The sequence below is a fragment of the Gymnoscopelus braueri genome (genome assembly GCF_963280865.1).
Source record: "Gymnoscopelus braueri genome assembly, chromosome: 11".
NCBI classification, from domain to species: domain Eukaryota; kingdom Metazoa; phylum Chordata; class Actinopteri; order Myctophiformes; family Myctophidae; genus Gymnoscopelus; species Gymnoscopelus braueri.
The window spans coordinates 23132947-23151879 of record NC_137613.1 but is presented as its reverse complement, the minus strand read 5'-3'; the positions used below and the strand labels follow the sequence as shown (position 1 = coordinate 23151879).

The following is an 18933-nucleotide window of genomic DNA, read 5'->3' as shown; positions in this document are numbered from 1 at the left end:
GCCACTGGGACAGCATTGACAGAACACACAGACACACGCACGCAAGAACACATTATTGGGTGTGGTCAGTGGTGGACAAAGTACTCAACCCCAGTACTTCAGTCAAAGTATAGATACTCGTGGTCAAATATTACTCAACTACAAGTGAAGGTTGCTCTGTCAAATTTGTACTCTAGTTATATTCTTGCTTTTAAAAATATCCCAAAAAAAAGGTACATGCTTTTAAAATTACTTAAGTAGAAAGAAGAAAAAAAACTAGAAAGGTAGAGTCAAAAATACAATGTTTATCTTTCATATGTACTGGAGTGAAAGTCATAAGTATCCAAATATTAACACATTGATTGCCTAGATCGTTTTTACTAGCCTTTAGAATCCATCACTTGATTGCCAAGAACGAGTTAACTCGTTTTTTTATTTTTTTTTACTATTTTTTATTTTTATTTGACCCAAAGACCAAGGAGATATGATTTTTCAAAGATCTAGACTCCTATCCACTTCCTTGTTAACTTAAAACTTCTGTATCTCGGCTCCTGAGTACTTTTTTTTTTCAATGAAAAATCTCTGGCAATAAACTGCAAAAATCTGAAATAATTCTGGCAGTCAATGTGTTAAAGTAAAGATACTAAAACAATGTACTTTAGTACCGTACTCAAGTAAATGTACTTCCGTTTCTGTCTACCACTGGGTGTGGTGGGTGAATGCACATGTACAAGCAGGTCTATAGGCACACACACATTTATACATGCCACATACATATACACAAACACATTAGCAAGCACACAAACATACATGCATACAGATAAGTCCACGGCAGGTGCGCACATCCCCCGGTCTCATTGAAACGCTGTTCTACGACCGAGGAAAAGATGAGTCACTTTCAACTGTCATCGTCACATAACTGCTGTCTCTCCGGTCCTTTCACACAGGGAACACTCTATATAATAGCTGCGATAAGTCTTCTGGTTGACATTTTTATGAAATGGGACGACGGGTACAGTCTGTGCTTATTATGAAAGAATGACATGTATTTGCAAAAGATGAAAAGGATACTGTGTGTTTGTCATCTGTTAAACAAAATGGAATGTCTTTATTCTATAAATACCAGCTCACATAGTGCAACCCGGTACATTCCACTGGCATTGTGGCATATACAAACATCCCCCAAAATAGTACACTTTTGGCACGGACTATACAAAAATACATTGCTAATGCAATACGTTTAGAGGACAGTAACACTAATACTATATCGCTCATAAAGAATTAAATGCCCCTTGCGGTGAATTACAGAATCAATAAAGATACAGCACCCACCACTGATGCAAGGTTACATGCAGCATTTCACTTCTTGAACTTGAAAGAATGAGTGACAAATTTACCCCATTGAATCGAACTCAGATTGTACAAATGAAACCAAATGGACCCTTAACACTGAGGATTTTACAGTCCACTACATGACACTGCGACTGAAAAATATGACACACTTTTACATTCTCAAATGTTATTTTCATGTCCTTTTCTCTCTTTGTTTACCACTCGAGTTAAAAAAAAAAAAAAAAAAAAGGGGGCATTCGGGTGGCATAGGGGTACGGTTCCTGTACACAACCGTGAAGACCAAGGGCTCTGCTGTGTATCCGGCTTGGCCGGGTGCTCCATCGAACACAATTGGCCGCGTTTGCGGGAGTGAAGACAGGCGGGGAGGACAATCTCTGTCGCTAGCCTCGTTCCCAGCCTTTTCTCATCTCTGAGGAGAAAAGCCTGGTAACCATCTATTGCAGATAATGTCTATAAGGCGATATTTCCATGGATGCACTTCCCCTGGAAACTGTCTTTTTCGACCAATCACAACACAGGTTTCATGCAATGGGAATGTAAACAGCGCTGTAAAGCCGAACGTCCTTGGGCGGTACTTCCGTTAAATTTCAGTACTTTCGTTAAGACACTCTAGGTCTTGCCCAGCGTGTCAGGTTGGTCCCTGTTTAACAGGGTACGGAACTGGGAGTGATGGCGTGTTGCACCGGTCACATGTATCGGAGGAGACGCGTGGCTGTCTGTGGTCTATAAAAGGGACTAGAATACATAGGGAATAACAACTAAGTTCGTAATATATGTTTGTAATATACTCTTTGAGAGAGCTGGAGCGTGGCCAGGTTGTTCGGAAATTCAGAGCAGTATTCTCTGGGAGCACTCAAAGCACACACTGACCGCTGACCGGTCCAAGTGAAAAGCCGGGATGTCCATCATTTGAGTTCATTCGGAAAGATCAACGGAAATGCTAGTTAATGAGTATCTATTCTGACCGTTCATAAATTAACTGATATCAGAGCACTCTGTTGTCAAACCCAGAGTTCTCCGAAATCGAAGCAGATTCTCAGAGTGTATTTACGAACAAACCCTAAATTGGGAGGGGAAAGACAAAAAGAAAGGAAAAAAGAAAAAGGGTCTATTTGTCATTGTCTGTGACCTCATCTTCATCATCGTCTTCCTCGTCTTCAGAGTCGTCCTCGTCATCCTCCTCCTCTTCTTCCTCCTCTTCCTCTCTTCGTCTCTGGTGCCTGGGCGTCCTCTGATGCTGGGGTGACAAATACAATGTTTTTGCATTGGATGTTTGCCTCCTTGGGAACCCTTGGACTCTCCACTTATTTGTGATAATCGACTCAAATACAGCATCACTTTCTGAATGGAATGCATCTACAACGCTTATGTGTTCCTACAGCAGGCACACATGCGCAACATACGGCCCGAGGGCTGGAACCGGCCTGTACACCGTCTCAATCTGACCTGTGACATCATCAAAGAAAAACTAAACAAACCACCCCAAAAAAATCTGAATTGTAAAAGGCAGCATTATGTTGATGGCTTTCGAGGCTAAATTAATTTAACTAGATTCCAATTTTAATTAATTGTAAGTGATATTTACCCTTGGGGTACATACATGCATTCCATTGATGCAGGTATGGACTCAAAATTGTCATATTAAATGCATGATTGTGAAACATTCTTCCTTGAGTTCATATTTATAACATATTGCAATGTGTTTCATCAGTAACCCATTAAGCTGTGAATTATCAGATATAAATGAGTAATTAGTCATTAGTAATTTAAAAGTTCACACTGCATGGATGTGGATTTATTCATGTAAGTAATATATTCCATGTATAGGCTAACCTCAGAGTACACCAGAGTAAAACATAAAAGTCAACATTTCAGACAAAGGACATTATACTAGAGATCATATCAAAGTGTGCCGGTAACTCAGCATTGCTCCTTGCGAGTCACAAGGCCACAAGTTTGATTCCAACTCCTGTCATGTCTCGCATGTCTCCCCCAACCTCTGCCCTATAGGTTCCCTGTCTGTCTACTCTCCTATCTAAATAGAGCTCCTATCTAAATAGAGCATTTATTTCATTGCCAAAAATGGCAATGAAATAAATGAATGGACAAGGAAATGCAAGACATTCCTGGGATGCAATGATAAATGTGTCACACCTGCATCGGTATGACGATAACCAGTGGTGGACGTAACTAAGTACATTTACTTGAGTACTGTACTTAAAGTAAGTAATTTTTTTTTGTATTTTTGTAATAATGTTTTTGCGAGCTCATGACTTTCACTCCACAACAGAAATATAGTACTTTTGACTGTACTATATTTCTAGGAAGAGGGCCAGCATGCTGCTATAAGCAACACTCATAAGAGGAAGATTCCTGGGGTCTATAGACATTAGAACATTTTTACTTTTACTTTATTTTTCATCAGTGAAACCGAACAGAATTTTTGATTGTGTTGCTGTCAAATATGGAAATCCACAGGCAAACCACAGCAGAAAGACAGCCCCCCCCCCCCCCCCCCAAAAAAACTTAAATGTGGGAAATTCTACGGCTTTTATTGTGTCGTGGTTTTGTAGCATTTGTATTTGTCAGGTATCCCCCCAAAATGAAAAATAAAAAAATAAAAGAGTCCGTGGAGCTTGTCTTGCAAACCTCTGGACCGATAAGTGCCAAATATTTTGTGCACGTTGCCAGCAGCCAGGCCAACTTAGTACCTACCTCCACACATTCTTTCCCCATGTTTTATATTATTTTTAATTCATAATGGAAGTCAATGGGGCTCGGATTGGGGCGAAACCTTGCCCAAGTTTGAAGTAATAATGTCATAGACCACTGATGTCATAGATGACCGACACTTGGAATAAAGCAAAAATAAAAATCTCGCTGTAACATTTTGTCAGGCCATTAAATCCTAATCTGTGATTTTGTGAAACAGCATGAAAGGAGACCATTAGGGGCTTTATGGAAGATGCTTCTGAACATGTATTCTATTCAAATACTCTTTTTATGGATAGTCAATTTACAGTGACATGCTTGGCTTCTACGGAATCCAAATGACTGAAATCCAAACCGTCATGGCGACTGGGAACTTTAATGCATGCTTCACATTGAAGCCATGATGTCATTAGATCCCTTCTCGTTCTTTTTTAAATTAAACTTTTCCTTCTGAAAGCACAGTGTTAAAGGTGTCTATATATGCTGCATCTTACCTGTAATGTTCCCGTCTTGCTCAGGGAGGAGCCCGTCCGATCCAGGGCCGTTTGGGAATTAGCTCGCACTATATCTAAACGGCTCTGGTGGTCCGGGGGGTGCAGCAGGCTCCTGAACACCTGCCAAAACACAGTAGGATGTGTTCAGTGGTGGGAAGTAATGTAACTAAGTACATTTACCCAAGTACAGTACTTTACATTACATTTATGAGATATCGTTTCATTTTATTTGAGTATTTCTATTTTTGGATAATTGTGAAATGGGCCATTCTGCATAATGAGGACTTTAACGTTTGGTACTGGGGGGTATATTTTAAGGCCAATACTTTGCATTATGAAAACAGGACCTTTATTTGTAACAGAATAGTTCTACATTGTAGTATTGCTACTTTTAACGAATTAAGAAATAGACTATTTCTTCCACAGAAACAGACCTACAATAGGCAATGCTATATATATGATGCTCACAAAAATCCTGATCATGTGCAAATTGAATACAATGCAAGATATTGCAAAAACATTCTCAATGCATAAAAAAGACATTCGACAGGGACAGATATAGTGCAGTCGTTTTACACGTCACATATTCCAAGGATGAGTGAAACCACAAGAAAGGGGAAATGATATACGAGCAGAATTTCCCATCCGTCCCGAAAGTGATCGTACAGGAACTGCATTGTCACACACACACACACACACATACTTTAATGAATACAACTTTATTTTAACCAAACTGCATGGAAGAGTATGTTAATACAAAATAACTAATATTGCAGTGGTTGGAGGTGGTCTCCCTACTATTCCATTGAAACATTCAGACCCTAATGTCAGGTAGGACACCTACTGGCTGACAAGTAGTACTGCCCAAAGCTCATAAGCAAACTATGTCCCCTGACCAGGCATGGTCAATAACATGGGGGAGAACGGTGTTCAAATCCGGGGTAGAATAAAAATTCCGGAGTGCAACTTTAAGATGCATCTCGGGGTATTTTATACTTTTTTTCCTGGAGAATTGAAAATGCATTCCACAGATATTCTCAGTCAGGTTTATCTGCATGCACGGCGTTGGTGTGTGTCGTTCGGATGATTCAATCTCCCGTGCTTTGTGATTATGAGTAACTGGGAAACTAGTCTCATCCGGGTGAATAACTTTTCTTTGATATGAATGGGAGAGATGATTCAGTGCAAAAAAAGAAACAAAACAAAGGGTGGCGAGAGAAAAGGGGAGGGAGGGAAATGGCATCAGGCCAACTCTGGGAGGAGACTTGTTCTCTTGATTAAAAAGGCGCATGAAACCCTAGGCTGATTTTGAAGTTTGTTTTCTGGTTCAGGTTCAAAAACTACAGAATGGTAAAAACATACCGGCTAGTAAGCAATGCAGACAAATTAATAATGGGCGAGTTAGATTTAGGCGCCATGGGTGTGCCAATGTGCAATCATATACAGCGGCCAACCTAAATCTAACACCACCACTATTAATTTGATTATCTCCGCTGTGCCTGCCCTGTTTTTCCCCTGCTGTAGTTTTGAACCGGAAAACAAACTAAAAAAATCAGCCTATGGTTTTTTCACTTTTTTTGTTTGTTTTGTTTGTTTGCTGTCCATCTGCTAATCAACTGTATGTCCCTTTAGTTTAGCAGTCAAATCCCATCCAATAATCATAACCACCTCAAAGACAACACTGGTGAAAGGGCGTCGGTGGTACCATCCCGTATGAACAAGCAATGACTCAGTGAGAGTAATGAGGGCATGTGTGACCATGATGCCTTGGGCTGAGTTTATAAACACCCATAAACACTATAAATTAGTTGACTGAAGTTCACCAAGGCTCTATAATACTGTAGGCCCCCTCCTGTTTTCACTCTACACTAAATATCTGTTTCAATAATAGCCAATCTACAAGCTCACAATGCGTCACAAGGCAACGTGTTGAGTTCGGCTATTTTCACCGAATGTTCGCCCCCAGAATAGGAATGCTAAGATTTCAAATGGTTAAGCTAGCAAACGTCTAGTCAAGGCTTGATGGACATTCAAAAACTGTGATCAGATTCCAGCCCCAGAGGAATTCATTCTTTAGGGTAGCAGAAATAGATAAAGCCAATGAACGGTGACTGTCGGTAAATGTTTGGAGCAGCTAGGTACAAAAACACAGATAATACATTGTTGCCATAGCATAGCTGGTAGTCTCGAGCCAGACCATCTCTTCCACAATCTTTGAACGCTTTGAATGACGATACTGTGTTCATGAAGATGTATTTTAAATCTTTTCAAATATATTTTTGAATTTCCATTTCTGCTAAGCAACTAGAGAGGCTTCGAATAATTTGGTTTCCAACTTTCCAGTAGGAGTTATTTACGGGACGGCACAGGAGAAATCGAGGTGGGACATCCACTTTCTTTTCGACTCTTTTTCAGAGCTTTTCTATTATAAGTACAGAGACATTTGAAAATTGTGGGAGTCAACGTGTTTGTCTTGAGACTCCATAACTGGCCAAGCTACAAGGAACATTTACACTTCCATCAATCGACCGTGTCGGACGACAAGAATGGCTTATTTTAGACAGAAAACATCCGTTGAAAATACGCCGTCCATGTCAGCTGACACGGCCTGAAGTAAGCAGCCTCTTACCTCCAGGTCTTCCTCCTCGTCCACGCTCTGGATGTTCTGATAGGCGGCTGTGTACAGCTCCAAGGCCTTGGCATGGAATGACATCTCCACCGTCACAAAGTCCCCAAAGATCTTCTGCAGGAGAGGGACGACATTTCAGTTCTCAATCTAATCGTCTCGATTTCGTAGCCTCACAGAACAGTTCCTGTAGAGCAGTGGTTCTCAAACTATTATCATGTGAAGGAACCCCCAAGTATATATGCATTTGTCCACGGACCCCCATCTGAAAACATTGTGTGCCAGGGACCCCCAGAAGATCAGTGTAAAGAAAATTCACATGAATTGGGTTCTGAATAAGAATTACCACTAACAATAATTTAGTTATTTGTGAATTAAGTTTGGGTTTCAGTTGGTGAATTTAAAGTGGCACTCTTCAGAATACATCTACATCAGAATAAAACTACAATAAACACAATCCCATGCAGGTGGACTCAATAATCTGGGGTTCAATACAAAGCAGGACACAACAGAATGAGGCATCTCTTAAGTGATGATAAGAACTGGCCTGCTATAATCTTTGAAGCGAAACTGAAGACTTTTCCGCTTGCCGCTTCCTTTTACCAAGGTTTTTGATTTATTTATTGTGCTACAACTTTATTAACTAACTTTATTCTCATAATTTTATCGGTTTGATTTTAGCTCATTCTTATTTTCTATATCTCTTAATTCCTTAATAGCTTTTTAATTGCATTCAAATGTCTTTATAATGCGTTTCTTTTGCACTTTGTCTTAATGCTGTGTAAAGCACTTTAAATTGCCTTGTTGAAATGTGCTGTACAAATAAACTTGCCTTGCCTGATGATAAGTAAAATAATCAAAACAGAAAGTGATCATTTTGACTCATTCAAACCGAACCAAACCCGAAAATCACTCATCGCTCGGCTCTAAGATTAGCCCGCAAATATCTACCATGGTTGGGGAGTTGGAAACGGGTGGGTTACACAAGCATACAGTGCTGAGCTTTCCTTTTCCATTCCATTCAACACATGAAAAGGTTAAGGTGCGTTGTACTTGACAGCACAGGAACAGATTCAGATGGCTGAAAGTAAAAGAGGTTAAAGGCAGGAAGGATCACAAAGCCATAAAGCCTTCACTGTCTGGTTGAACTTCACAGTCACAACAAAGAACGGACTGGAGCCATTATCTCTGCCCTGAAAGAACCTCTTCCTGGCTCTTCTTCATTAGCGGCTGAGTCATATGAACAAAAGAGGAGCAGAGGGACGGAAGGCGCAAAGAAGAAAAGAGAGGATGGGAACTCAGTGAAAGAGGAGACGTGGAAGCGGGCGACTTGGGAGAGAGAGAGTGACCTTTATGTCTCGGATCTTCTGTGTCTCAAATTCGTCGATGGTCTCTTCCAGACGTCTGGTGGTGCGTGTGGCGTCCATGGTGGCTCTCTGGAGCTCCGTTTCAGCCTGCCGGGAGAAAGGAACGTAATGCACGCCACAAAGACAAGGGCAACCTACTGTAGAGGTGGGCCTAGTTGAGTTGAGAAATGCCAAACTTTGACGGCCATTTGCATCATTATAGGAGGCATCTAACAAACGTAACGCAGGGAGGTGAGATGCCTGAGACAATCAGTCTCATTACTCTATGATGAATAGTTCAGAAGTTATGTGTGACCACCAAATTGAACCATATAGTGTCAGAGATCTAATATAAATGATTATGTTGTGTAGTGATTTAATGATACAGTGTACTGAGTCATTGCAGACAGTGATGTACATACCATACATACATATGGCCTCATTATTCCAATAACTAATGAAATATGCTGTAAATGATCAAAAATGAATGCGGAAACTCAGACTGAATTGATGTACTGGTTTTCTATTGCATTCTGAAAATGTATTTCTCCATGTATCGTGATTCGTGAATGATAAAGACGACCTCTCACAAATCTTACTCCCTCAAGTTCGACACAAACTATGCAAAAAACTAAAAAAAGTGCTGGATTTGGAATCATTATTTGTTAAATTGTTTCCTACAATGAGATATACAATGTTGGAGCAATGATATTAGTGTTTTACAGTCATATATGTCACCAGTACAGAAGATCTGAAGATACCAACCTGGGACTGAAGGCGTTGTTAAGGAACTCATCATCAAATAATAACAACAACAATCCACTTTCGTGCAGACTAACTTCACAGTATTGATAATATAGTATGTTAAACAACAATGACAAACCTGACAAAGAAATAGGCATAAGTAGCCAATGTACAGCAGCTTACTGTACATGCTCAACACAATTAAGACCTTCAGGTGGGGGTGGACTTGGGTTAACCCATTAAGACCTGAGGCGATTCTTAAAAATGTTTTAAGAATTTTTAAGATTTTTGAAAAAAATAAAAATATATTTTTTCACGATTTTTCAAAAATAGCAGATCTACAAGCTCGTAGCGCGGCACTCGGTGCCGCGCTATGAGCTTGTATATCTGCTATTTTTGAATAGCCAAAGAAACCTAAAGTGACACAGATGCGTTCCAGGGCTAAATGGGTTAAACGCTAGTAGGACAAAGACTCTAAGCGGACTTGTTTTGTAAGGAAAAGCCAACCTACTTTTCTTTACAGATCCCATTAATTTTCTGTTTCATTTCGTCCAACATGAGATGAATTCGCGGAACATCGTCACTTGCTTTGGAGTTTTGGTAACATTTGAGTGTTAGTTTATCCATTGTAACTCTGAGAATGAATGGACCCTGGCAATCGCACTGGCTCCAGACGTGTGGATAGACGCATCTCTAGCAAAACCATTGTTTTCCTACGGCCGGGCACACACTCTCTTACGCTGCAAATCACTTTTTTCTAGTGTTTTTTTAGACACATACAAATATTCACAACAGCCCAAGGCACGGAGTTGCACCATGCCGTTTAGACCGACGCACTGCGTTGTAAAGGCGTTTTGAAGCGTCTGTGCCTGTAGTGGCACAACTCAGCGAGGCTCTCTCTCCACTATACCTACCAACGATTAAAGCTGCAATCCGTAAGATTCATGTCTTACCTGGGATCGCTCGAGCAACCAAAAGTCCTACCGCTGATCTAAGACGGAAAGCTCATATGGGCAAGGGAGATATTATACTTTGAGCTTCATGCAATACCTTATACAGATTGATTCAAATAACGTTTTATTCACAAAAAAATCGAACTTTAAAATCATTCCATTGGGCCGACGTGATGGGATGATATGAGGCTAGTGGAGAGAGAGGAAGGTGGTCAGGCTAAAGTAGTATTTCTCAACGTCGGGTCAGGGGACCACCAGGGGTCCAAATGTATACTTCTGTGTCTGTAACTCTGAGAGAGTACAAAATGGAACCAAATGAACCTATTAGTGCACTCTCAGACTTAAATAAACACTCATGATCTTACAGTGTAGATCAGAGTCCCAGAGATTTTTTTTTTTAAAGGGGGTCCGTGACCTACAAATGCATATCAAACTTGAGTCCTAGAAACTCAAAAAGTTTGAGAATCACTGAGGTAAAGGATACAATGATCTGCCTGTCGGAGGGGTTCCTCTGTCGGGTGCGTTCCAGCTGAGCCATCTGCTTGGCCTCTCTCTCTCTGGCACTCTGGGTGGTCTTCAGATCAGCCTGTGAGGGTGACAACAGAGTACCATGTATAACCAGGCCCTGCAGGACTCCTTCTAATCAACAGATCATCATGGAAACCTATGCCCACCTCAGAAGAGCTCGTTGATTCTAAAACTAAAATGGGAATAAAAAAATATCTATAAAACGATATACAACAAGATTTTCAGGCTGCTGTGCGGCCTTCAAATCTAGTCCTATATTGTGCTGATCGGAGCAAGGCTTGCCACATTATGCACATTTGAAGCGCTAAACACTGCTGTAACAATGCTGTCAAAGGCCCTTGGGGGCCACATGTGGTGCCCACGGCAGACCCCTGAACAGTATTTGTGTCAAGAGCGGTGCGGATCATAGCAATGGTGTGAGTGTGACCCCTAGCAGTCCCATGAACAGTGTTTTTGCCAAGTTTGGTGTGGATCGGAGCAACGGTGAGCCTCGCAAGTCCGGAATGTTACGATTGTGACCTCTGGGCAATTATTTATATAGGATAATAATAATCCTACTATAATTGCACAAAATCTTTGTCCGTCTGTGTGTGCGTGCGTCTGTAGTTCACGTATCTCGAGAAATTGATTAAAAAAATACAAAACATGACGTGACGTGAACAAAAAATGCAGTGTGAAATAAACACAATAAGAGCATCAACAATAAAATCTAAATTCATGGAAAGGCCCTTTGAAAAACACCAGCAATAACAAGTGATTAACAAAGGAAACCAAACGACCCCCCCCCCCCCCCCCCCCCCGTCCTTAAAACCCTCAAATCGGGAAAAAAAATCCCAAGGAAAAACCCTTGATGGGGAAAACACAACAAGAGAAGAGGAAGGCTTGGGAAGGCTCACGAATGAGGGGACCCCCAGGTGTGCTGACTGAGTGGGCAATATTGAAATACTACCACATGAACCCTAGCATCCTGATTCTGGGCCAAACATCCTGTGAAAATTGCCTATCGACAAGCTGGGAGCACAAAGCTGGTAACACAAAGCGTTGTGAGCTGGTAGATCGAATATATTTAGTGCAGAGGGAAAACAGGAGGGGGCCTTGTATAGACCCCTGGGGTACTCCCGCCAAACAAGCATATATAGGGTTTAAGTGGTTATTAAATGACTATCATTATCAGGCATAATGAGGACATCAATACAGGCATTTAAAATAAAAGTTTAGTAAGAAATGTAAGCATTCATGTAGTATCAAACACCGGAATTACAACACTTTTCAAATCAATGGAAAAGCCTTCTGATGAAAGTAAGTTTTAAGAAGTGATTTAAAAGAAGGCAGCAGGTCATTCAGTCATTCCTGTCTGACGACCCACACTGGCTCATAAAGGATTAATAATTCTAAAATGAATTAATTAGGATCCAGTTCCAGTAATTGGTCAAATTAATCCAAAAATAGACAAGCAACCAGTGTAGTGAACTTAAAATAGGAGTAATATGTTCTGTTCACCTGGTTTTAGGTCAAGTCTATCAGTCCACTTTGGAGCCTATTGACTGTTATTTTGCTTAAGGCATGTTAAAACATCTTGCTGTTAGTCCATTTAAGCTGTTTGAAATATTTATTTTGACAATTATGACAAGAGGACCACACAGCAGACACTGAGGCCTTGGGATAGACAAGCCAATGCTGCCCTCTAGTGGACACTAAGCACTGTGACGTCTATTAATTTGGCAACCAACACAATGCTAATATTTTTTTATTGGCTCCCTGAAGAAGTAAATATTGAAATATAATCTCAAATGGAAATATAAAGTCTGTTCTTTTGAGTTTATGTGTTGTAGTACTACTTACCCTTTTGCTTTTCACAACGGCCCCGTAGCTTTTTAATGGCTCTACCACTTTGGCTTCAAGTCTCTCCACCTGGAAAATGGATTCAATTTAGGTTGAACTTTTCACTTATAAATCGCCATCATTGGTGAACTATTATCACTGGAATTGCGTGTGTGATAATAGACCTTTATCATACGTACATTAACTAGTACAGTAAACACAGGTGTTACCAATGCTACTAATTAAGGTTTTGTTCAATTCAGTGTAGCAGTCTTTCCAGTGAGACAACATGCACAACAGCAGCAACCTGACTGTTTGACAACCTTAATTAGTAGTATCATTAGTAACACCTGTGTTTACACTACTTTTTGATGCCAAATGACTGCCACAAAAAAGGTCTATGGTGCATGGATGTCTTTTGCACAAGACAATTTTTCATTACTTGACAAAACAAATAAATATGTGGTATCTAAATGATAGTTACTAATCAAAATGTTATAGGTTACACAACACCATATATTTTGCAAACGGTATCAAAAAATTATATCTATTTCCATGGAAATTTTTCAAAATATTAATAAAAGTGTCCAGAACATTAGCTATGTCTAGTTTGTCAACCTGTGGATATTTACAACAAAATAATATATTTCTAATAGTCAATATCAGAAGTGTCCTGTTGTTCCAGGAATAAGGTTCATGAATAATACTGCTCCAATGGCACGCTGCCGGCATTATCTACCCGGTAATATATTTGTGGTTGTGGTGACGTCATGATGATTTGGTCTATTCTGCCTCTGTTTACAATGCTAAGAAAGCGGAAGCTTGCAAGCCAATGCACTTATTTTTAACTCAATATTTCCTATCAAATCAGTAGCTGTGTAATATGTGGCATAATGTAGTGAAGCAGTCATTATTGGAAAATAAAGCCCTTTACGGTACAGCAATAATGACCTCTGTGTACATTATCGCTAAGCATTTATTTAGAAAGTAATCATAAAGAAATCAAATGCAACCAGCTTACATTGCTTTGATCAAGTAATCACTGACAATGACCGGGGACCCTCAGGGTTCCTAATGGACCCTTACAGGTCTGTGACTCTGAGAGTGCACAAATGGAACCAAACGGACCCTTATGGATCTGTTTAGTGCCATTTGTACACTCTCAGAGTTATGGGGGTCTTTGAAATTAAATATGTTTGAAAACCACTAAAACAAGTGGTAAACGGGTTTCAAGGACAGTTTGACTCTCACTGACACCAATATATTAAAATTGAGTTAGTCCAACCTCAGCTTGACGGTAGTCTTGAACCTTGGCCAGCTGTTCAGCAAACTGTTTCAAGCCTCTCTTGAGGTTGGGCGTCTCTGTGTCCGCGTACAGGTTGATCTCGCTAACCAGCAGGTCGGCCTTGTCCCGCAGCCGGGCGGTCTTGCGGACGTAGGCGGCGAACAGTTGGCACATGTCGCCAAAGTGCTTCTCCACGTTGGTGACGTTCTCCTGGATCTGTCTGGTCTGACTGTCCCTGGCGTCGGTGGAGAAAAATACACTTAAAGGGATACTTCACTTTAGGGCCGGGGAAACATTTAAAAAATATATTAAAAATAAATGAAAAAAGTTATGGAAAATTCATGGCCCCCTCACGCATTAGAGTGTCCTACTAATGTGTGAGGGGGCCTTTATTTTGCCATAACTTCTTTCATTTTTTTTTTATATATATTTTTAATGTTTATTTTATGTGAAAGTGAAGTATCCCTTTAAGGATGGCTCAGTGCGGAGAACAAATTCTAAAGCTCGGCCGATGTATCGGTCTGGTTGATATATCGGCCATTATTTCAGTTTTGTTTATGACACCGGTCCGGTATCGGCAGTTATAAAGCAGATTTGTCCCAATTTCTGACTAATTGTTACTAACTAAGTGTTTTGCACAGTTATGAAGCGGGAAGATGTTTGTGTTGACTTTACTTTAAAAGTAAAGTCAACACAAACATCTTTCCGCTTCATAACTGTGCAAAACACTTAGTTAGTAACAATTAGTCAGAAATTGTGTCAAAAAGTAATACTTTTTGATCATTAACCAATGCCATCTGAAAAGAAAATACTGGGCCTATAAAAAGATAAATCATGGTAGTGTGAGAACATTGAGGAACCAGGGTACACTGCTGCTGTATGCAGATGTGCAGAGGATGCTAGGGAGTAGGGCAGGGCAATTTACCGAAAATATATCGAAACCAACGTTTAGAACAAGTAACCAACTTAATCTCACTCATGTTAGTCGAAAAATCTTCTCAACGAAACGACAAGAAAGAATTCTAAATAGATCTTATCTTATTGTGATCGACTAAATCAATTTAGTCTGATTAACCACTTAACCCTGTATTATACGTTTTTGTATAATGGTGGCGTACGAAATAATAATCGTTCATTAATCATAATTGAGTCTAAAGTTTAAAATAATCATGATATTGATTTGAAGTCATATCGCCCAACACTACTAGGGAGGCAAGGCAACACAGTCAGTACAGGCTGTGTGTCTGTAGTGTTTTCAACTTGCTATTACTGGATTATTTTATAGGCCTACATTAGTTTAGATTACTTAAAAGCTGGCATTAACTGGGTCCATGTGTGGAGGGGCAGATATTAAAAGGTAGGGTAAGTGATATATATATATATTTGTTTTTGTAAAAAAAATGTTAAAGTACTATATTATGGTAGTAATCATTGCTACAGAGCGTTTATTCGGTCACAGGGGTCTCTCCAGCTCTTTAGTAAACAGAATATAACACATTTTCAGGTAGGTGACAAAATTTAAGCCAATCAGGAGAGAGAACTGAAAATGCATTTTCTGTTTAATAAAGAGCTGGAGAGACATGGGAGACTCCTTTTACTGAACAAACACTCTACATCAGAATATAGAGCTATTTAACACTTATTTTAACCAAAGTAAATCACTTACCCTACCTTTAAAACTAAATATCTAGTCCATCTGATTGGTAATAGAGGCCCAGTAATCATAATCATAATAATAACAATAATAATATTACATTTAATTTATAACGCACTTTACATTCTTGCAAATCTAAGTGGGGTCCGGCCGAGGACCCCCAGGGCTCCTTATTGAACCTTGAGGGGCTTCCAGGGAAGTCCCCAGCAAAATGAGGAACATTAAAGCCATTTTATTTTTATTTCCAGAACCACTGATCTAGATATGATCACATGCAATCTATTTAATCACTATATGTAGATAGGTTAGATTGTGATTACATTGATATATTGCATGGGATACAGGGAAATTCGTCCTCCCTGATAGATTTGCCAGGAGCCACCACTGCTTCAGACCATTTAACATTGAAGTGCCCACTCCTCCGGGTTACCATGCAGATCACAATGTAATAATCACTATCTTAGCCTGGTCCGGAGGGAGGGTTTACCAGGCTATCACTATCTATTAACCTCACTCCGTCAAATGGAAGAAGCTTGCGACACACATTTTGTTTCACAGCGTACTTGCATCTGAGACTTCGGGCGCAGAATCGATGACAGACGGAGTTTCATTTTTTCAAGCTACTAGGCAGGTGATTGGATGATCCCGCCCCTAGCAGCCGCTGATTGGTTCGTATGCGCAGCGGTTCGGGCAGCTTTACTCTGTGAGCAATCCCAGACCCTCCTTCCTGAAACCAAATGCAATGCAATGCATGAGATTTCCGGAGGGAGGGGGTGTTTACCAGGCTAACTATCTATGACATCTCTGTCTTATCTACCTATCGATGGGAGTTATAAGTAGCATAACTTCCTTATGTAAAGCAATTTTGGGTACTTAGAAAAGCGCTATATAAATCTGTGCCAATTATTATTATTATTATTATTATTAACTCAAAGCAAACCATTTATCTCGGCATTGAGCCCAGTTGGAAATCTCTATTACATCCATTCTTACTTACTTACTTCTATAGTCTGACTCATGTGTGGGGAAAAACTGAGGTATTTAGATGTGCTCAGGAATAGCGTTTCAAGAAAAAAGCCCTAAAAAATAAATCTTTTAAATGTAACGTTACTTCGTTAGCTCGTTAGCTAAGGACAATTGTAGTTGTGCAGCATGGAGTATTTCTTACCTGGCTCTTGCGTCGGGGGTGCGAAACATCGCGACAGTGACAGATTGTCTGGTAACACTTTACAAACCGAATAGATTTACAGAAAATCAACAGAGATGTAGTTTAATCTCTAACGATCTCTAACGTTTCCAGACTCTGCAAGGCTAGCACGCCAATCCACCGTTTCCATGGAGCTTCAGAGGATATCCGCTGACGCGGGGCATGCTGGGAAATTGAGTTTTATTGGCTCATATTACCAATGGTTCTCAACCTTTTCAGGCAGTGACCCCCAAAATAATCATATTTGAACTGCAGGCTTATGCAAAGGCTAAAATGTCATTTAGATAGCATGTTATGTAGACTAGCCAGGTTCATTTGTAGACCTGGCATCCTATAGTGTGTATAGTTTCAATGTACAGATTCTTTATTTTTTTATATTATACTGTTTAGACTGATGATAGGTTCTTGGTTTACCTATGATCCTAGATGACTATTTCTATGCACTTGATGCATTACCTCGTATTTACCTGCTTACAGTAAATTGCTCTGGATTAAGGGCATCTGCTAAATGCCTAAATTGTAAATTGTAAATTGTGAATTTAAAACATGTTTAGATCCCATAGCCTGAGAGGACGTTCGGATAAACGTGTTGCGCTCAGTCAGAGACGACCATAGAGTTAAAAATAAGGAGACGACGCATTAAATTCTGTGACCGGAGCTCTTACGCCAGGCAACGTGCACAAGACGTAGTGTTGATTGATCCAGAGATTAGCCCGACACACAAAAAAATGATCATTCTGCCTCCAACTAATCTTCCCATACAGTCCCATACAGACTGTCTCTTAAGGTGTCATCTGATTAGTCTCTTCTGGTGTGACGTCATGGGAAGTCAGTTCAGAGAAGAGAGCAGGCAGCCAGTACTGTGGTTCTCCGGCAGCTTGAGAGTCCAGCCAAGCCAACCCCTCTTTCAGCAGGTGTCCCAGGACATGGGAAGCCCGTTCTCTCTCCCATTTTAGATTGTATGTGATCTCACTCACTGTGACGTACCCCTTCTTCTCAGCCAGCTGTAGAGCTACAGTGTGATCCATATTGAGCTCTGCTGGGACGGACTGCACCAGATATGAGCCTCCGACAGGGATCATCTCAAAGCTGTTGCCCAAGACTTTCAGCTTCTTTATGGCTCTCACCAAGTCGTCTTGGCTGACGTCCTGAACATATTTCCCCCTGCCCTTCAGAACTCTGTGATGGAGTTCATTCAGTGTAATGAGGCCTCCAGTTCTGTGTTTCAGGGCGAGGCACACTTCAATGATCTGCACACCCAGCTCATAGTAGAAGTCTCCAACACCAAGCATTTCTGACCAAAAGCCTTTGCCGGAGGCAAGTGGATCGACCCCAATGGTGGCACACATTTCCTGAAATTGGACCCGAAACTGTGAGCTCTTGCGGATCTCGTGTTTATGCTTGCTGGCAAATTCCTCCAGGTGAGACTTGAAGGTTTCCAGCTGTTTCGACATCTGAACAATTTGATCCTCAGCAAGAACAGTTCCTCTTTCTTTATACTTGGCCTCTGCTAGTTGCTTTTTGGCAATAGCCCCTGCACCAACACCTCTCCGGTGCATCTGTTACTGTTGTCTGGTTACACACAATAATAGACAGGGGCGTTCAGTGGAGGGCAAATCTCAGCTAAGAGGCACACCCCAATAATACTTGCACTGTGGTGCGTATGTGAAAGTCATCCTACACTGTAAAATGAACAAACTAAGCAATTGAAAAAGAACAGCTCAATGAGGACGATCATTTTTGAAGTCCTTCGTGAGCCCTTAAAAAGATTGTTTGTGATGTAGTGTGATGTCACTAGCCATGCCCATATGTGTCAACCTTTTAACATGCCCGTTGCCATGACGATTAATTGTTGATTTGCTTGCCAGGAAGTGTTCGCCCCCCTTTTCTCAGACCAGGTGAGTGCGGTAAATTAATGAAAATGGCTATGCCAACTCCAAACAGCCCTAAAGACAGATGCCAGCACTATTTGACCCCACTGATTCCAAAAACAGGAATTAAAGGAGGCGGACTGTTTTCGGCAATACAAATTTGCTTGCCAGGAATTGTCCGCCCCCCTTTTCTCGGACGAGGTGAGTGCGGTAAATTAATAAAAATGGCTATGCCAACTCCAAACAGCCCCAAAGACCCGATGCCAGCACTATTTGACCCCACTGATTCCGAAAACAGAATTCAAAGGAAGCGGACTGTTTTTGGCTATATTTTCTTGCCAGGAAGTGTCCACCCACTTT

At 40.7% G+C, this 18933-nt stretch overlaps 2 protein-coding genes across 2 annotated transcripts; both read right to left on the bottom strand.

The window, feature by feature from the left end:
• Nucleotides 1-276: 276 nt before the first annotated feature.
• Nucleotides 277-16818, bottom strand: cibar1 (CBY1 interacting BAR domain containing 1). Its single transcript, XM_080441384.1, has 10 exons — nt 16664-16818; nt 13842-14076; nt 12578-12646; nt 10692-10793; nt 9249-9275; nt 8514-8618; nt 7168-7281; nt 4539-4658; nt 624-2569; nt 277-345 (listed from the first exon to the last, which is right to left on the bottom strand). The coding sequence occupies exons 1-9, from the start codon at nt 16690-16692 to the stop codon at nt 2441-2443; spliced, it is 930 nt and encodes a 309-aa protein (XP_080297510.1). The 5' UTR covers nt 16693-16818; the 3' UTR covers nt 277-345; nt 624-2440.
• Nucleotides 16819-17484: 666 nt separating this feature from the next.
• On the bottom strand, nt 17485-18261 carry LOC308095746 (vacuolar-sorting protein SNF8-like; the record flags this gene model as incomplete). Its single annotated transcript, XM_080442785.1, has 1 exon — nt 17485-18261. The coding sequence occupies one exon, from the start codon at nt 18259-18261 to the stop codon at nt 17485-17487; it is 777 nt and encodes a 258-aa protein (XP_080298911.1).
• Between the last annotated feature and the right edge of the window lie 672 nt (nt 18262-18933).